Below are 20,000 nucleotides of genomic sequence, written 5' to 3' on the forward strand. Positions count from 1 at the left end.
CAATCTTTACCCTCGAACCCTCGGGTAGCGCTGCGCAGAAACAAGCAACAAAAATCAATGTACAGCCCAATAAATAACATTGATCTGAGACGCTCTTCTTCTTCTGCGTCCATGGGCTGAAACTTCAGGTACATTCGTGTTAATTGCAACAGTGGGTTTAAAGGTGAGTGCCCGTTTTACCCCGCCATTTAGGCAGCCGAACACCGTTTTCGGGGACAGCATGGATTTGTTTCTATAACCCACCGAACTCTGACATGGATTACAGGATCTTTTCCGTGCGCAATTGGGCTTATGCGTGTACGCACGAAGTGGGATATAATGCACTAGCAGGTCTGCACATTAGTTGACCTGGAAGATCGGACAAAAACATGAACTCCTAGCCCATAGGGCGCGGTCGGGATTTGAACAATCAACCTTCCGCAGGGGAGGCCGACGTCTTATCCATTAGGCAAAAAAAAAAAGTTGTATGTTTCTGGTCACCCGACCCTACCTAGTTTTTTTCCCGCCGACCCTAGAATTTTTTTAATTGCATTTGTAAACAAAAAAGCAACAAAAAAGCGTCAAAACGAAAGTAACAGACGGCAGACGACACAAGGGGGATAACCCCGCATCCCTTTTGTCTCATTTGTTTTGTGATGTGTTATCTTTCTCTTTGTATAGTAAGTCCAGTCTCGTTGCGTCACTGTATAGTTATTTTCTACCCTGACCAAAAAACAAAACAAAAAAATAAAAATAAAAATAAAAATCCCTACCTACCTACCCTATTTTTTGTAGCCATGTTACCAGAAACATACAACTTTTTGGCCAGTGCGCCCGTCGATCTGAACGGTCGATACAAGTCTAGATAAATATTCGGTGCTAAATAAATGTTTGTTTTTGCATGGATATTAGAGAGATATATTTATAGCATAGGTGGTGGATCGGCGGCGGGGGGCGAATTTGCGATTCCGAAACGCCCCACTGAACAACTGACGTCACATGTCGCTTCGGTCTTTTCCGGAGGAACACCGCGTGTACATAATACACACTTCGATCGCGTAGCACTGCCATTGCACATTTTCGCAACGAAAACCGTGCCACTGTTTCATTCATCTTGGTGTGTTAAATCTGAAAGCAATATAAGTGAACGAACAATTGAAAACATATCACGTTACTAAACTGTAGCTCAGTGTTTCAGTGTGACGTGGAAGTGTTCAAATAGGCCTATCTGCTGTATCAGGCAAGCCAATTTGGTTTCACCTGAACGACTGCGAGAGGCGAGCGCAAACCGTTGTGTTGTTCAAAAATGGTGTTCCCTTTAATATTTTAGTGGACATTTAACTTCAAATGCAACCTTTCTTAGCCGTAGAGTTGGTAACAGAACCTTCATGCGCGAGAAACGCCACATACGACGGAGTAACCCTGAAATGCCTTCACTTTTGTAGCCCTGTCTGTCAGTTGGTGTCGTAGCCTAGTGGTTTGTGCTCCAGCTTGAAGGTCAGCTGACTCGGGTTCGACTCCCTTCCTGGTTACAGGTTTTTGTTCTTGTTTGCTTTATTTTTGTCATCTATTTTATGTCCTTAACTCCACCCTTCAATCTTTTCAACCCTGATGCATTCCGTTTATTTTTTTTATTTTTATTTTTATTTTTTTTAAACCATTTCCCCCAAAGCGGTTTAGCACGGTGGTATGTTATGATGAAAACGCGATTACACAAAGCTCACATAATAATAATAATAATAATAATAATAAATGAGCATTTATATAGCGCAACATCATAACTTTACAAGTATGCTCTTTGCGCTTGACACATTTAAAATTAAAACACAGTTATACAAGCATTTACATCTACATTCATAGTCAACAACGCTTAATTAAAAGCATACACCATCAAACATACATTACAAAAGATTCTTCCACTAACTAATTAATAAAAACATGAATAAAATAGGTAGTAAAAAACAAGGAAATACCAGCTGAATACCCTTAATCAAACAGAACATGTTATCAACAATGCTGAAAACAGTCCTAGATGTTTATATACATTATCACTAAAACAACAAATACACTACATGTAGCCTACTGATGGACTGAGAAAACAAAATCAGGGGTTGTATTTCTTGAAGAGGTGCGTTTTAAGTGCTCGTTTGAATGCTTGGGGTGACTGAGAGTGGCGGATGTGAAAGGGGAGAGAATTCCATTGTGTGGGTGCGCAGAAAGTAAAAGTGCGTTGTCCGTATGTTTTGGTTTTGGTGTGTGGAATGGTGAGGATGCGACAGTCAGAAGAGGCACGGAGTTGTCTTGCTGGAGAATAGACGGTGAGGAGTTCAGAGAAGTAAGCAGGAGACGAGCCAGAAAAGAAGTTAAAGCAGAGGGTGGACAGTTTGTAGTCAATGCGGGCTTGAATAGGTAACCAGTGCAGTGTGTGAAGAAGTGGTGTTGCGTGATCTCGTTTTCGTGCTTTGAGAATGAGGCGTGCTGCCGAGTTTTGGACTTTTTGTAGTTTATGCAGGAGGTACAGAGGACAGCCAGAGAGAAGAGAGTTGCAGTAGTCAAGTTTAGAAAGAACAAAGGCACAGACAAGAGTGTTAGTTGTTTGAGAGGAGAGTGTGTGGCGAATGGTGCTGATCTTACGAAGCTCAAAATAAGCTGCTCTACAGACTAAAGATATATGTTTGTTAAGGGTCATGTCAGATGAAAGGGTGAATCCAAGGTTTCTAGCTGATGGTGAGAAAAGAATGTCGGTATTGCCTATTTGAACAGAAACAGGTTGGGGAGAGGGAAATGTAGTGTTCTTCTTTTTGCACAGTAAGACTTCAGTCTTATCATCATTCAGCTTGAGTTTGTTATCGACCATCCAAGATTTAACATCAGTGATGCATGTCTGAATGGTCTGGATGGCGGAATGTGTCTCTGCAGGGGGACTGGGTTTATACAGCTGGGTGTCATCAGCAAAAGACTGATTTAAAACAGAATGGTTTTGAATCAGTGTGGAGAGGGGCTTAGTGTACATGATGAAAAGGATGGGACCGAGTACTGAACCTTGAGTAACGCCGGAAGAAAGTGGGGCTGGAGCAGACATCTGGACATCGACAAGCACAGCCTGAGTCCTGCCAATGAGAGACTCAAGCCGTGCACGGTCTGCAAACTAAACGGCGTGGGCTCACCGTATTAGCCAATAACAAGCACACATATTAAACCGCAGCGCAAAGCGTAAACATTAGTACAACTTGAAGAAATAATTATAGTTACCAGAAACAAAACCGTGCTTCGCACCGAACAGTTCGACAGTGACTGACCTACTGACCGAACCGCACCTCTCGCTTGTGACAGTCGCTCATGATACAACCATTATTTTGCCGAGTCTGAAATTGATCTTCATAAAACTATGTGTAAGTGTAACAAAAGAAAAAACTAATTTCTTTCATATTGCCTGAATAATAACTTTATTAACTGATAATCAAGGTGGCATCGCCGAATGACTGCAAGTGCAACGCGATCGAAGTGGCACGCGGTGTTCCTCCGAAAAAAACCGAAGCGGCTGTGACGTCAGTCGTTCAGTGGGGCGGTCCGGCCCTGCATCTGCGAACAATGCTAAAATGTAGTCTGTGTGTACATGAAAAACAGAGCAGGGGACAAGACACATCCCTGTGGTGCATCGAAAACATTGTCATAAGTTTAAGAATGGCGCAAACAGGCTCAACAGACTTACTATTTAGATGAGTTTGTAAACTTTTACGAAGATACGTAAATAGATAAACACCAGAATGATGGGTTTGAAGACATGTTCACGCCATACGCGTTTACAATCAGACACACTCAAATTCACTTACACACACACACAAACACACACACACACACACACACACACACACACACATTCACACGCACGCACGCACGCACGCACGCACACGCACACACACACACACATACACACATACACACACACACAATCACACACACACACACACACACACACACACACATACACACACACACACACACACACACACACACAACCAAACGCGTACTCTCATCGTGTGTGTGTGTGTGTGTGTGTGTGTGTGTGTGTGTGTGTGTGTGTGTGTGTGTGTGTGTGTGTGTGTGTGTGTGTGTGTGTGTGTTCGTGTGCACGCGCGTGTGTGTGTACATGTGCGCGTGTGTGTGTGTGTGTGTTGTGTGTGTGTGTTGTGTGCGCGCGCGCATGTGTGTGTGTGCGTCGTGTTGTGGTTGTTTGTGTGTGCGTTTCTGTCTATCTGTCTGTCTGACAGTATGTCTGTCAAAAGATATGGGGGGCGGGGACGTAACTCAGTTGGTAGCGCGCTTGCTTTGTAGCCAGTTGGTCGCTGTCAGCGTGGGTTCGATTCCCACGTTCGGCGAGAGATTTATTTCTCGGAGTCAACTTTGTGCAGACTCTCTTCGGTGTCCGAACACCCCCGTGTGCACACATGCGCACGAAAAAGATCCCAAGTTCACAGCGAAAGTCTCAGGGCTTGGAAAGCACGAAGACACGCATGCATCATCTCTCGTCTCTGATTATCATGATCGTATTTCGGTACTTTAACGAGACAAACCCAATTCTGGTGTGTCGAAGAAGACAGCCACAGCGGGCTTGTTCGAGTCAAAGTATCACACTATATCTTCAGCGTATTACCAATACCTGTCCCAATATAGGCCAACTGGTCTAAGAGGACGTTAAACCCAAATAGTCAGTATGTCAGTCAAAAGATATGTCAGCCTCTCTGTCGAAACACTATAATCGTGCACGCTATTACTAAACTCAGACTGTTTATTTCATGATTGAGAATTTCAACAATGCCAACACTGAATCACATAACACAACCATCTTGGGCTTAGAAAGGCATTCAAAATTCACTATACTTAATTAATTAAAACAATTTTCTACAAATACATGGCAATTATTTTAGAAGCAAAAATGTCGTGTCAGATTTAGTTTGTTATTTGATACATGTAGACGATTATTCTTCGGTTTTGTCCCCTTCAAAAGACATATTTTTTCAACAGCAAAAAAGTTCAAAGTTGAATTTAGAACATGCCCGTAGTTCTACAGTCAATTGAATTTAAAGAACAAGCCAATTGAATGTTTAAGTAAACTGGCAAAATAATTTTAAAAAAAGAAAATGTGATGAATGATTATATATAGATAACACAGGAACAGAAACCGAGACTGGCAGATATATAAACTTCCCCTGACACAAAACGTAAAGACGAAAACCTTAAAATTATAAACGCAAGATATTACACTTTGCATTTGTTTTGTTTGTATCGTTTAGGATCTCCACTACAAGCTTATAGTTTGTTGTTGATGCTAAATATGGTCATTATGTACTGTACTAATTAACTGTTGAATAAAACACTGTTTAAAACAAAATAATCACGTACGCTTATTCTCAGTCACAGCTCTGCACCTTTTCACAGATGCAAGGTAGCTGCGACTCGCACACACCGTCGTGGAGAAGAAGTCGCTGTGTGTGATTGAGCGGATCAGCAAATGCAAGACAGTCCTGATTACCACCAAAGTTGTTAGGTTGATTTTGGTTCCAGGCTGGCGAACCAGGCCCGAAAGGGAACGGTTGACCGTTGGTCAGTTCGAAAGCGTAATTGCTTGATCCTGGCGTGCGTCGTCCGTCCAACCGATTGCTCCCTGTAAGCACTGAAAGAGATACGGACAGTGCCTGACCTGCTTAATATTTATTCATTGATGTATTTTTTGTTACTCCATTGCTAGCAAATTTGAGTCGCTGCCTCCCAGCGAAATTGTAAAAGGGACAAGAGTATCGCTACCATATCTCTGTTTAACCTTCGCCGGCCGTCGTGGGTCCGTGTGGACCCAGAAGGGTGTTTAATTGCAAATATCTCTTAAACCAGTTGGAATTTTTTAACGAGCTTTTAAGAATGCTTCCGACACCTAAAAAGCTCTTATGTCCTAAAAGATCTTTAAATTTCAGCGAGAATTAATAAAAAAAATTTTAAAAAAGGTCAAATTTAGACTACACACGGAAGACATCGTGGGGCCGTGCGGACCCATGTTTCTCAAATTGAAGGAACTTACATAAAAACTAGGGAGAGAAGTCACAAACCTTCAGGTATTGGCTCTAAACATCATTTTCTACGATCTGTTTAATTTTGGAGTTAATAAGCAAGTCGCGTGGAGCGAAATTATTACATAACAATGTGGGTCCACACGGCCCCACGACGTCTACAGAAGGGTATTGACGTTTTTCCTTGTTTGAGAAGCTTTAGTCCGCACGGTAATAATTAAATTAATAATTTATTTTAATTTCTTCTCGCGGAAATTTATCCACGGCGTCTACGGGAGGGGATGCACGTTTTTGCTTCTTTGGAAAGCATGGGTCTACGGAAGGGTATGCATATTTGTCCTTCTTTGAGAAGCATGGGTCGATCCGCACGGCCCCACGATGTCTTCCGTGTGTAGTCGATAACCCGGTCGGGCGAAGGTTAAAGGAGCACTCCTTCTCACGAAAGCAGTTCGGCTCACCATATCACACCTTTTCAGGCCTTCGCGTGTGATAAGACCATCCCTCGACTTGGTCACATGCCAAACATAAACACACTGACTGCTTGTTGTGGTGAATTGATAGTTTTGAATGAAGTCAAAGAAAACACAGGTGGTTTTACGTAATCAATTCATCGAACAATGCCCACAGTGCACAGAGATTATTCAGGTTGCTTGATTTGGGCATGTGAGCATGTGGACGAATGGTCTTATCCCGTGTAAAAGCCAGGTCAGATGTGTTATTGTGAGCTGAACTATTTCCACGAGAAGGAGTGTGTGTGTGTGGGGGGGGGAGTGTGTATGTGTGTGTGTGTGTGTGTGTGAGTATGTGTGTGTGTGTGTGAGTGTGTGTGAGTGTGTGTGTGTGAATGTGTGTGTGTGTGTGTGTGTATGTGGGTGTGTGTTTGAGTGTGTGTGTGTGTGTATGTGTGTATATGTGTATGTGTGTGTGTGTATGTGTGTGTATGTGTGTGTGTGTGTGTGGGTGTGGGTGTGTGTGGATGTGTGTGTGTGTGTGTGTGTGTGTTTTACTTCCCTTCACTGTTGTGCCTGTGCGGGACGATTCAACGTGTCCCCCTTTCTCAGTTTAATGGTAATTAATTGAAACTTGTTATATTTAGTTCTATGACAGAGACCTGACGATGGTTCTTACAATCTCATGTATTTACGCATTTAATACTTAAAATCTGTTACAACACTTTGAAAATAAACATAGTCTCATGACGTCAACATTATACGTTATTTGTATTTTTGACCAAAATATGACATTTTACACAGATCGAGACAGTCAGTGTTCCTCTGAGACTGCGCTAAAAAAATCTACGAAATCAACTTCTGCAAATCAAACCTGCAAAATCTCACATTATGATGCATTATATTACCTTGGTCAAACTTAGGATCCATCAAGAAATTCCGGACAGCCAGGAATTTGTCCATCGTGTCCAAACTGAGGAGCTGAGAAAGATGCAACGGGCACAGCATCTTGGCCTCGTCATGCGTCACTCTGACGTCAGTCAGGAGCAAGAGGCAGTAGGGGGTTCCAGGCACGGGTAGAAACCCTTTAGACTCAGGGCACCCTTCTTTATGCGACAAGAATCAATTCATCATCAACAAAATCCATTATTAAACCAAATATGCAATCAATCGTTGGATCAATTAATTGACCAATCAACCCAATCATCCATCAGCAAATCGACCAATCAATCCACCCATCCGTCAATCCATCCATCCATCCATCAACAAACATTCTATGAAATCACTGATCATTGAATCCTTTAACCAATCAGCAAATCGACCAATCAATCCACCCATCCGTCAATCCATCCATCCATCCATCAACAATCTTTCCATGAAATCACTGATCAATGAATCCTTTAACCAATCAGCACATCGAACAATCAATTCACCCATCCGTCAATACATCCATCCATCCATCCATCCGTCGACAATCAATCAGTGAAAGTGAAAGCTAAATCATTGTTGTTTGTGTCTGAGCCTCTAGCCTCTAGCCTCTAGCCTTCAGTGATGTAGTAAGTTTGAAACGGAGCGAGTCGGCAGTGCGAGCGTCCCGCATTATATTCCTTGTAGTGAATAGTAGTAGTAAGGATACACTAAGGATGAAGGAGTAAATAATAATCGACCGGCGCTTTGACACAAGCTCCTGTGCTTGTTGTGGTTATGTTACAACGTTTGGCTGAGTTCTTATTTTCGCAGAAACACTCCTACTTTGAAGACATATGTTAAAGAATAAATAATGTACTTTTCATGGATATGGGTTTCAATTGAAATACATACCCAAACCCCAAAACTCCTTTTCAGGAGCGGGTTGCGTTCTGTTAGCGATGAGACGTTTGTCCAAAAACTGACATTGGTGACGTAACTGATCGTAGAAAAATGATAGACACCAGTCCAGCTTGCTGCATGTATGACCGCACTGCAATGACGTCACGTCATCTTGAAGCATTCTGACGTCATCTTTGTTTGCCGCGGTCCTGTCACCCCGTTCTTTTTCTCGCAAGAAGATGTCGTCTGCATTACTGAGATTACAAAATTGAAAACATACAATGTTTGTATCTTATGTGACTTTGTAATCTGACTGTCTACGTTTTTAGTGTTTGATCAGGCTTGATGTACATGAAGATCTTTCCAAATTTGGATGTGTTTGATAACTGTTTCTAACGGAATTTTCCAGAAAGGGATACTCCCGTCAGTGTAAAAGCAAATACAATTAAATCGTCCCCGGAGCTACATAGTTCGGTTTGGGTAACGTATGATGACACCCCATGCCAGGAATACCTTAAAATTCGTGTTGAAACGTTCACTTCTTCAGCACTAAGGTTTGCCAGCGGTGAATTCCCCGAGCACTCTTTCAGACCCTGCTTACAAGTACTATATATAAAAACTTTTCTTCACGATTTGCTATTTTGACAGAATATCACCTTATCTCGTTAAGGCGTAAGGGTCACCCAGATTGTCGGACCAAAACTCTTATTTTTTTGTTCAGTCACTTGCAATCAATGAATTGGCTTGTGGTTTGGTAGTTTTCTTCAAAAATCATTATATTTTCAGAAAACATCAAGTTTGAATGTCTAAATTAAGTAGAACAACTGAAAGAATTATTTAATTCGTAAAAAAATGGGCAAAATAAACCTGCAAAAATGCTAATTTTAGCATTTTTCAATGCACTCTTGGGAAAAAAGTATGTGTCCAATTGAAAAATAAATTGGCACTCATATTTAAAGCATCATTACCTACATTATGTTCTAAAAGCTTTCTGTTTTGTTGGAAATTTTGCTTTTAGTAGCATTAGAAAAGAATACTATAATTCTATATATTATTATGATATATCACACAATCAAACAAATTATATTTTTTTGATTATCAGCTTTATTTTAGAACAAAATATAGCCAGTCAAGTGAACATTTGATGTGCAAAGTTTCAATGGAATAGGTGAATATTTAAACAAGTTGATCAGGGGGGGGGGGGGGGGGGGGGTCATCAAGAGATTAGAATCAAAACTATCTTCACTTGAGCTACTGTCTGATTTATCATCTGTGTCAGACTGTTCTGAGCAGTTTTTGGAATCAAATTCATCATCAGAACCGATAATTTCATTCAACAGACCCTTGATTAAAGGAATTTTTAATTCCCACCAACCTACTTTGAGCACTTATTGCAAGAAAACTATGTATGCTAGAGACAAAATGTAAACTGCACATGAAAATAGAGATATTGTTCTAGCTTTTGGCAACATCATAATTTAGTATATCTGAAAAACGATTTTTTTTTCTCCAAATTCTGGGTGACCCTTACGCCTTAAATATTCGTATGTGTTGGTTTTTGAGACTATGTAGCCCCACTTCACATATAATACTGATCATAGAGTTGGCGTTATCACGGTTAGTTTTTCATATCATTACTTCATTGTCCATCGCTGGGAAATTCGTGTCGCTTCCTCCCTGTGGAAAGCTATCAGCAACAGAGTCGCGCTATCCAGGTGTCTGCGTGTTTTGGTGTAATCAGCCACCTGCACTTATGGCAGAATTACCGAGGCCACAGTGGTGACACGGGGATGGAACGTGGATACCGTATCGGAGTCTGCACATAAAGTTGACCCGTGTCCGTCCCGGCCCGAATTCGAACCTGCGACCTTCCGATCACAAGTCCAGTGCTATAGCTACCAACTAAGCTAACGGGAAATGTTAATAATCATGTTAGTAATCATGTAAGCTAGAAATATTACAGCGTCAAAGAGTCAAAATAGAACCATACATGTAGCTCAGCAATGTAAATCAGTCAACAGAAAGTTAGTGTAAACTTTCCATTAGCATGACACAGTCAGTATCAATGAAAATAGGTTCACTTAGAATACATCATCTGTCATTGCCCAAAGTTGGGAATTAGTGATGACATTTCGGTTAAGAAATATTTTAATCCAGCCATTTACACCAACACACGCATCAACAAACTGATCAACAGCATTAATTTAAAAACAACACTGGACAGCATAAGTATAAAAATACATTCACTAAAACTAGCAGTATACACTCAAGCTTCCTCGCCTCAAGTCACACACACACACACACACACACACACAACACATACACACACACACACACACACACACACACACACACACACACACACACACACACGGTCACACTTACATCTCTCCTAAAACCCACAATAACACGAGGAGAAGGCGCCGACATTTTCCCATCACGTCCATCTTCCGACAACAGTCAATTCTCCGATCGTGAGTCTCGCAGTCGTGTGCGACTTTCCTTTCTTGTAAGTCTTCAGATAATGTATTCAGGAATGATTCGACAATGCATACCTTCTTAAAGAAGCATTCATTCATTTTCTTAAACGAAGTTCAATCAATCAATCAATATGAGGCTTATATCGCGCGCATTCCGTGGGTACAGTTCTAGGCGCAGGGATTTATTTTTTTTATTTTTATTTTATTTTTATTTTATGCAATTTATATCGAGTGCATATTCAAGTTGTTGACCACTTTTCAAAAACAGTCAATTCTCCGATCGTGAGTCTCGCAGCCGTGTGCGACTTTCCTTTCTTGTAAGTCGTTAGATAATGTATGCAGGAATGATTCAATAAATCTCTTCTTAAAGAAACATTCTTTTTTTTTTGTAAACGAAGTTGTAGACCATCAGATATCTTCCTTTCTTGTAAGTCTTCAGATAATGTATTCAGGAATGATTAAATATATCTCTTCTTAAAGAAACATTCATTTATTTTTTGTAAACGAAGTTGTAGACCATGAGATATCTTCCTTTTTTGTTAGTCTTCAGATAATGTATTCAGAAATGAATCGACATTACATCTCTTCTTGAAGAAACATTAATTTAATTTTGTAAACGAAGTTGTAGACCATCAGATATCTTCCTTTCTTGTTAGTCTTCAGATAATGTGTTCAGAAATGAATCAACAAAACATCTCTTCTTAAAGAAACATTCATTTATTTTGTTAAACGAAGTTGTGGACCATCAGATATCTTCCTTTCTTGTTAGTCTTCAGATAATGTATTCAGAAATTAATCGACAATACATCCCTTCTTAAGAAAACATTCCTTCCTTTTCTTAAACGAAGTTGAAGACCATCAAATGTATGCCTGTCTTTTAGCATGAGTGCATCGTTAACCTTGCATGCTTGAACGACAGATGTAGCTTCAATTTATCCGGTATCACTGGAACTACTAAATCTACTCCTTGGCCTTCTACTGTAACAAGGTTTTGATTCATGGAGACGGATGTTCGACTTTGATTTAAAAAAAAACACTTTTGTTTTAAACATGGCAAGGGTGTGGAATGTATGAATGTATACAACTGGAAGTGTGCTCCTCCCCAAATTTAAAAGCCTGAATCTATGTCGATTGACAGGATTGTCAGCATCCCTGGAAAGCAGCTTTAACGGGTATATTGATATGCTGCAGTCCCGAAAGAAAAGGGCAGCCAATCGTAAATCAATGAATCACGTTTTCAATGTTTACTGAATAATATTTACTGCGACACGCCAGACTTTGTTTATGTTGCTATGTGTGTGTGTGTGTGTGTGTGTGTGTGTGTGTGTGTGTGTGCGTGTGTGTGTATGTGTGAGTGTATGTGTGTGTGTGTGTGTGTGCGTGTGTGTGTGTGTGTGTGTGTGTGTGTGGGTGTGTATGTGTGTGTGCGTGCGTTCGTGCGTGCGTGCGTGCGTGCGTGTGTGTGTGTGTGTGTGTGGGTGTGTGTTTGTGTGTGTATGTGTGTGTGTGTGTGTGTGTGTGTGTGTGTGTGTGTGTGTGTGTGTGTGTGGGGTGTGTGTGTGTGTGTGTGCGTGTGTGTGTGTGTGTGTGTGTGTGTGTGTGTGTGTGTGTGTGTGTGTGTGTATGTGAAGTAATCAGGCAGTGTCACACAATTTCACCTTGTATAAATGATTCATTTGATCACGTTGCGATCCAGCCTTGACCCAAACACCGAGAACGCTGTCATCAAAAATGGTATTTCAAAAGTATGTTTAATCAATCTTTACGCTGAACCCTCGGGTAGCGCTGCGCAGAAGCAAACAACAAGTCGCGTAAGGCGAAAATACAACATTTAATCAAGTAGCTGTCGAACTCACAGAATGAAACTGAACGCAATGCAACGCAGCAAGACCGTATACTCGTAGTCCACCGCTCACGGCATAGGCAGTGAAATTGACAAGAAGAGCGGGGTAGTAGTTGCGCTGGGAAGGATAGCACGCTTTTCTGTACCTCTCTTCGTTTTAACTTTCTGAGCGTGTTTTTAATCCAAACATATCATATCTATATGTTTTTGGAATCAGGAACCGACAAGGAATAAGATGAAAGTGTTTTTAAATTGATTTGGAAAATTTAATTTTGATAATAATTTTTATATATTTAATTTTCAGAGCTTGTTTTTAATCCGAATATAACATATTTATATGTTTTTGGAATCAGCAAATGATGGAGAATAAGATAAACGTAAATTTGGATCGTTTTATAAAAAAATGTTTTTTTTTACAATTTTCAGATTTTTAATGACCAAAGTCATCAATTAATTTTTAAGCCACCACGCTGAAATGCAATACCGAAGTCCGGGCTTCGTCGAACATTACCCGACCAAAATTTCAACCAATTTGGTTGAAAAATGAGGGCGTGACAGTGCCGCCTCAACTTTCACGAAAAGCCGGATATGACGTCATCAAAGACATTTATCAAAAAAATGAAAAAAACGTCTGAGGATATCATACCCAGGAACTCTCATGTCAAATTTCATAAAGATCGGTCCAGTAGTTTAGTCTGAATCGCTCTACACACACACACACACACAGACAGACACACACACACACACACACACACACACGCACACACGCACATACACCACGACCCTCGTCTCGATTCCCCCCTCTACGTTAAAACATTTAGTCAAAACTTGACTAAATGTAAAAATCATTGTACAGCCCAATTGATAAAATTTATCTGAACGCTTTTCTTCTTCTGCGTTCATGGGCGGAAACTCCAGGTACAGTCGTGTTAATCGCAACAGTGGGTTTAAAGGTGAATGCCCGTTTTACCCCGCCATTTAGGCAGCCGTACGCCGTTTTCGGGGACAGCATGAATTTGTTTCTATAACCCACCGAACTCTGACATGGATTACAGGATCTTTTCCGTGCGCAATTGGGCTTATGCGTGTACGCACGAAGTGGGATATAATGCACTAGCAGGTCTGCACATTAGTTGACCTGGAAGATCGGACAAAAACATGAACTCCTAGCCCATAGGGCGCGGTCGGGATTTGAACACTCAACTTTCCGCAGGGGAGGCCGACGTCTTATCCATTAGGCAAAAAAAAAAAGTTGTATGTTTCTGGTCACCCGACCCTACCTAGTTTTTTCCCGCCGACCCTAGACTTTTTTTAATTGCATTTGTAAACAAAAAAGCAACAAAAAAGCGTCAAAACGAAAGTAACAGACGGCAGACGACACAAGGGGGATAACCCCGCATCCCTTTTGTCTCATTTGTTTTGTAATGTGTTGTCTTTCTCTTTGTTGCGTCACTGTATAGTTATTTTCTACCCTGACCAAAAAACAAAACAAAAAAATAAAAATAAAAATAAAAATCCCTACCTACCTACCCTATTTTTTTGTAGCCATGTTACCAGAAACATACAAGTTTTTGGCCAGTGCGCCCGTCGATCTGAACGGTCGATACGTATACAAGTCTAGATAAATATTCGGTGCTAAATAAATGTTTGTTTTTGCATGGATATTAGAGAGATATATAGCATAGGTGGTGGATCGGCGGCGGGGGACGAATTTGCGATTCCAAAACGCCCCACTGAACAACTGACGTCACATGTCGCTTCGGTCTTTTCCGGAGGAACACCGCGTGTACATAATACACACTTCGATCGCGTAGCACTGCCATTGCACATTTTCGCAACGAAAACCGTGCCACTGTTTCATTCATCTTGGTGTGTTAAATCTGAAAACAATATAAGTGAACGAACAATTGAAAACATATCACGTTACTAAACTGTAGCTCAGTGTTTCAGTGTGACGTGGAAGTGTTCAAATATCTGCTGTATCAGGCAAGCCGATTTGGTTTCACCTGAACGACTGCGAGAGGCGAGCGCAAACCGTTGTGTTGTTCAGAAATGGTGTTCCCTTTGATATTTTAGTGGGCATTTAACTTCAAATGCAACCTTTCTTAGCCGTAGAGTTGGTAACAGAACCTTCATGCGCGAGAAACGCCACATATATATACGACGGAATAACCCTGAAATGCCTTCACTTTTTTAGCCCTGTCTGTCAGTTGCTGTCAGTTGCTGTCGTAGCCTAGTGGTTTGTGCTCCAGCTTGAAGGTCAGCTGACTCGGGTTCGACTCCCTTCCTGGTTACAGATTTTTTTCTTGTTTGCTTTATTTTTGTCATCTATTTTGTGTCCTTAACTCCACCCTTCAATCTTTTCAACCCTGATGCATTCCGTTTATTTTTTGTTTATTTTTTAATTTATTTTTTAAAACCATTTCCCCCAAAGCGGTTTAGCACGGTGGTATGTTATGATGAAAACGCGATTACACAAAGCTCACATGTGCACGGTCTGCAAACTAAACGGCGTGGGCTCACCGTATTAGCCAATAACATGCACACATATTAAACCGCAGCGCGCGCAAAGCGTAAACATTAGTACAACTTGAAGAAATAATTATAGTTACCAGAAACAAAATCGTGCTTCGCACCGAACAGTTCGACAGTGACTGATCTGCTGACCGAACCGCACCTCTCGCTTGTGACAGTCGCTCATGATACAACCATTATTTTGCCGAGTCTGAAATTGATCTTCATAAAACTATGTGTAAGTGTAACAAAAGAAAAAACTAATTTCTTTCATATTGCCTGAATAATAACTTTATTAACTGATAATCAAGGTGGCATCGCCGAATGACTGCAAGTGCAACGCGATCGAAGTGGCACGCGGTGTTCCTCCGAAAAAAACCGAAGCGGCTGTGACGTCAGTCGTTCAGTGGGGCGGTCCGGCCCTGCATCTGCGAACAATGCTAAAATGTAGTCTGTGTGTACATGAAAAACAGAGCAGGGGACAAGACACAGCTCAACAGACTTACTATTTAGATGAGTTTGTAAACTTTTACAAAGATACGTAAATTTATAGATAAACACCAGAATGAAGGGTTTGAAGACATGTTCACGCCATACGCGTTTACAATCACACTCAAATTCACGTACACACACACAAACACACACACACACACACACACACATTCACACGCACGCACGCACGCACGCACACACACACACACACACACACACACACACACACACACACACACACACAAACACACACATACACACACACACACATTCACACGCACGCACGCACGCACGCACACACACACACACACACACACACACACACAAACACACACACACACACACACACACACACACACACACACACACACACACACACACACACACAACCAAACGCGTACTCTCATCGTGTGTGTGTGTGTGTACATGTGCGCGCGTGTGTGTGTGTGTACATGTGCGCGTGTGTGTGTGTGTGTTGTGTGTGTGTGTGTGTGTTGTTTGTTGTGTGCGCGCGCGCATGTGTGTGTGTGTGCGTCGTGTTGTGGTTGTTTGTGTGTGCGTTTTTGTCTATCTGTCTGTCTGACAGTATGTCTGTCAAAAGATATGGGGGCGGGGACGTAGCTCAGTTGGTAGCGCGCTTGCTTTGTAGCCAGTTGGTCGCTGTCAGCGTGGGTTCGATTCCCACGTTCGGCGAGAGATTTATTTCTCGGGGTCAACTTTGTGCAGACTCTCTTCGGTGTCCGAACACCCCCGTGTGCACACATGCGCACGAAAAAGATCCCAAGTTCACAGCGAAAGTCTCAGGGCTTGGAAAGCACGAAGACACGCATGCATCATCTCTCGTCTCTGATTATCATGATCGTATTTCGGTACTTTGACAAGACAAACCCAATGCCGGTGTGTTGAAGAAGACAGCCAAAGCGGGCTTGTTCGAGACAAAGTATCACACCATATCTTCAGCGTATTACCAATACCTGTCCCAATATAGGCCAACTGGTCTAAGAGGACGTTAAACCCAAATTGTCAAACAGTCAGTCAAAAGATATGTCAGCCTCTCTGTCGAAACACTATAATCGTGCACGCTATTACTAAACTCAGACTGTTTATTTCATGATTGAGAATTTCAACAATGCCAACACTGAATCACATAACACAACCATCTTGGGCTTAGAAAGGCATTCAAAATTCACTATACTTAATTAATTAAAACAATTTTCAGCAAATACATGGCAATTAGATGCAAAAATGTCGTGTCAGATTTAGTTTGTTATTTGATACATGTAGACGATCATTCTTCGGTTTTGTCCCCTTCATAAAAAATATTTTTTCAACAGCAAAAAAGTTAAAATTGAATTTAGAACATGCACGTAGTTCTACAGTCAATTGAATTTAAAGAACAAGCCAATTGAATGCTTAAGTAAACCGGCAAAATATTGTTAAAAAAAAAAATTTGATGAATGATTATAATATAGATAACACAGGGACAGAAACTGAGACTGGCAGATATATAAACTTCCCCTGACACAAAACGTAAACACAAAAACCTTAAAATCATAAACGCAAGATATTACACTTTGCATTTGTTTTGTTTGTATCGTTTAGGATCTCCACTATAAGCTTATAGTTTGTTGTTGATGCTAAATATGCTCATTGTGTACTGTACTAATTAACTGTTGAATAAAACACTGTTTAAAACAAAATAATCACGTACGCTTATTCTCAGTCACAGCTCTGCACCTTTTCACAGATGCAAGGTAGCTGCGACTCGCACACACCGTCGTGGAGAAGAAGTCGCTGTGTGTGATTGAGCGGATCAGCAAATGCAAGACAGTCCTGATTACCACCAAAGTTGTTAGGTTGATTTTGGTTCCAGGCTGGCGAACCAGGCCCGAAAGGGAACGGTTGACCGTTGGTCAGTTCGAAAGCGTAATTGCTTGATCCTGGCGTGCGTCGTCCGTCCAACCGATTGCTCCCTGTAAGCACTGAAAGAGACACGGACAGTGCCTGACCTGCTTAATATTTATTCATTGATGTATTTTTTGTTACTCCATTGCTAGCAAATTTGAGTCGCTGCCTCCCAGTGAAATTGTAAAAGTGACAAGAGTATCGCTACCATCTCTGTTTAACCTTCGCCGGTCGTCGTGGGTCCGTGTGGACCCAGAAGGGTGTTTGATTGCAAATATCTCTTAAACCAGTTGGAATTTTTTAATGAGCTTTTAAGAATGCCTCAGACACATACAAAGCTCTCATGTCCGAAAAGATAATTACATTTCAGCGAGAATTAATACAAAAAAGGTCAAATTTAGACTCCACACGGAAGACATCGTGGGGCCGTGCGGACCCATGTTTCTCAAACTGAAGGAACTTACATAAAAACTAGGGAGAGAAGTCACAAACCTTCAGGTGTTGGCTCTAAACATCATTTTCTACGATCTGTTTAATTTTGGAGTTAATAAGCAAGTCGCGTGGAGCGAAATTAGTACATAACAATGTGGGTCCACACGGCCCCACGACGTCTACAGAAGGGTATTCACGTTTTTCCTTGTTTGAGAAGCTTTAGTCCGCACGGTAATAATTAAATTAATAATTTAGTTTAATTTCTTCTCGCGGAAATTTATCCACGGCGTCTACGGGAGGGGATGCACGTTTTTGCTTCTTTGGAAAGCATGGGTCTACGGAAGGGTATGCATATTTGTCCTTCTTTGAGAAGCATGGGTCGATCCGCACGGCCCCACGATGTCTTCCGTGTGTAGTCAATAACCCGGTCGGGCGAAGGTTAAAGGAGCACTCCTTCTCACGAAAGCAGTTCGGCTCACCATATCACACCTTTGCAGGCCTTCGCATGTGATAAGACCATGATCCCTCGACTTGGTCACATGCCAAACATAAACACACTGACTGCTTGTTGTGATGAATTGATAGTTTTGAATGAAGTCAAAGAAAACACAGGTGGTTTTACGTAATCAATTCATCGAACAATGCCCACAGTGCACAGAGATTATTCAGGTTGCTTGATTTGGGCATGTGAGCATGTGGACGAATGGTCTTATCCCGTGTAAAAGCCAGGTCAGATGTGTTATTGTGAGCTGAACTATTTCCACGAGAAGGAGTGTGTGTGGGGGGGGGGGGGAGTGTGTATGTGTGTATGTGTGTGTGTGTGTGTGAGTATGTGTGTGTGTGTGAGTGTGTGTGAGTGTGTGTGAATGTGTGTGTGTGTGTATGTGGGTGTGTGTTTGAGTGTGTGTGTGTGTGTGTATGTGTGTATGTGTGTGTGTGTGTGTATGTGTGTGTATGTGTGTGTGTGTGTGTGGGTGTGGGTGTGTGTGGATGTGTGTGTGTGTGTGTGTGTGTGTTTTACTTCCCTTCACTGTTGTGCCTGTGCGGGACGATTCAACGTGTCCCCCTTTCTCAGTTTAATGGTAATTAATTGAAACTTGTTAGATTTAGTTCTATGACAGAGACCTGACGATGGTTCTTACAATCTCATGTATTTACGCATTTAATACTTAAAAATCTGTTGCAAAACTTTGAAAATAAACATAGTCTCACGACGTCAACATTATACGTTATTTGTATTTTTGACCAAAATAGGACATTTTACACAGATCGAGACAGTCAGTGTTCCTCCGAGACTGCGCTAAAAAAAATCTACGAAATCAACTTCTGCAAATCAAACCTGCAAAATCTCACATTATGATGCATTATATTACCTTGGTCAAACTTAGGATCCATCAAGAAATTCCGGACAGCCAGGAATTTGTCCATCGTGTCCAAACTGAGGAGCTGAGAAAGATGCAACGGGCACAGCATCTTGGCCTCGTCATGCGTCACTCTGACGTCAGTCAGGAGCAAGAGGCAGTAGGGGGTTCCAGGCACGGGTAGAAACCCTTTAGACTCAGGGCACCCTCCTTTATGCGACAAGAATCAATTCATCATCAACAAAATCCATTATTAAACCAAATATGCAATCAATCGTTGGATCAATTAATTGACCAATCAACCCATTCATCCATCAGCAAATCGACCAATCAATCCACCCATCCGTCAATCCATCCATCCATCCATCAACAAACATTCTATGAAATCACTGATCATTGAATCCTTTAACCAATCAGCAAATCGACCAATCAATCCACCCATCCGTCAATCCATCCATCCATCCATCAACAATCATTCTATGAAATCACTGATCAATGAATCCTTTAACCAATCAGCACATCGAACAATCAATTCACCCATCCGTCAATACATCCATCCATCCATCCATCCGTCGACAATCAATCAGTGAAAGTGAAAGCTAAATCATTGTTGTTTGTGTCTGAGCCTCTAGCCTCTAGCCTCTAGCCTTCAGTGATGTAGTAAGTTTGAAACG

At 41.4% G+C, this 20,000-nt stretch overlaps 1 protein-coding gene across 1 annotated transcript in view; it reads right to left on the reverse strand.

Moving 5' to 3' along the window:
* Window positions 1–16,727: 16,727 nt before the first annotated feature.
* The window catches only part of LOC138977462 (uncharacterized), a 5,149-nt gene continuing 1,876 nt past the window's right edge, over window positions 16,728–20,000 (reverse strand). The window contains exons 3-4 of the mRNA XM_070350330.1: window positions 19,339–19,536; window positions 16,728–17,610 (exon numbers count right to left, since the gene is read on the reverse strand). Coding sequence (XP_070206431.1) covers window positions 17,348–17,610; window positions 19,339–19,536 — 461 coding nt within the window. The 3' untranslated portion in view covers window positions 16,728–17,347. The remainder of the gene's footprint in view (window positions 17,611–19,338; window positions 19,537–20,000) is intronic.

This window comes from Littorina saxatilis, linkage group LG9, assembly GCF_037325665.1.
Source record: "Littorina saxatilis isolate snail1 linkage group LG9, US_GU_Lsax_2.0, whole genome shotgun sequence".
Taxonomy (NCBI): domain Eukaryota; kingdom Metazoa; phylum Mollusca; class Gastropoda; order Littorinimorpha; family Littorinidae; genus Littorina; species Littorina saxatilis.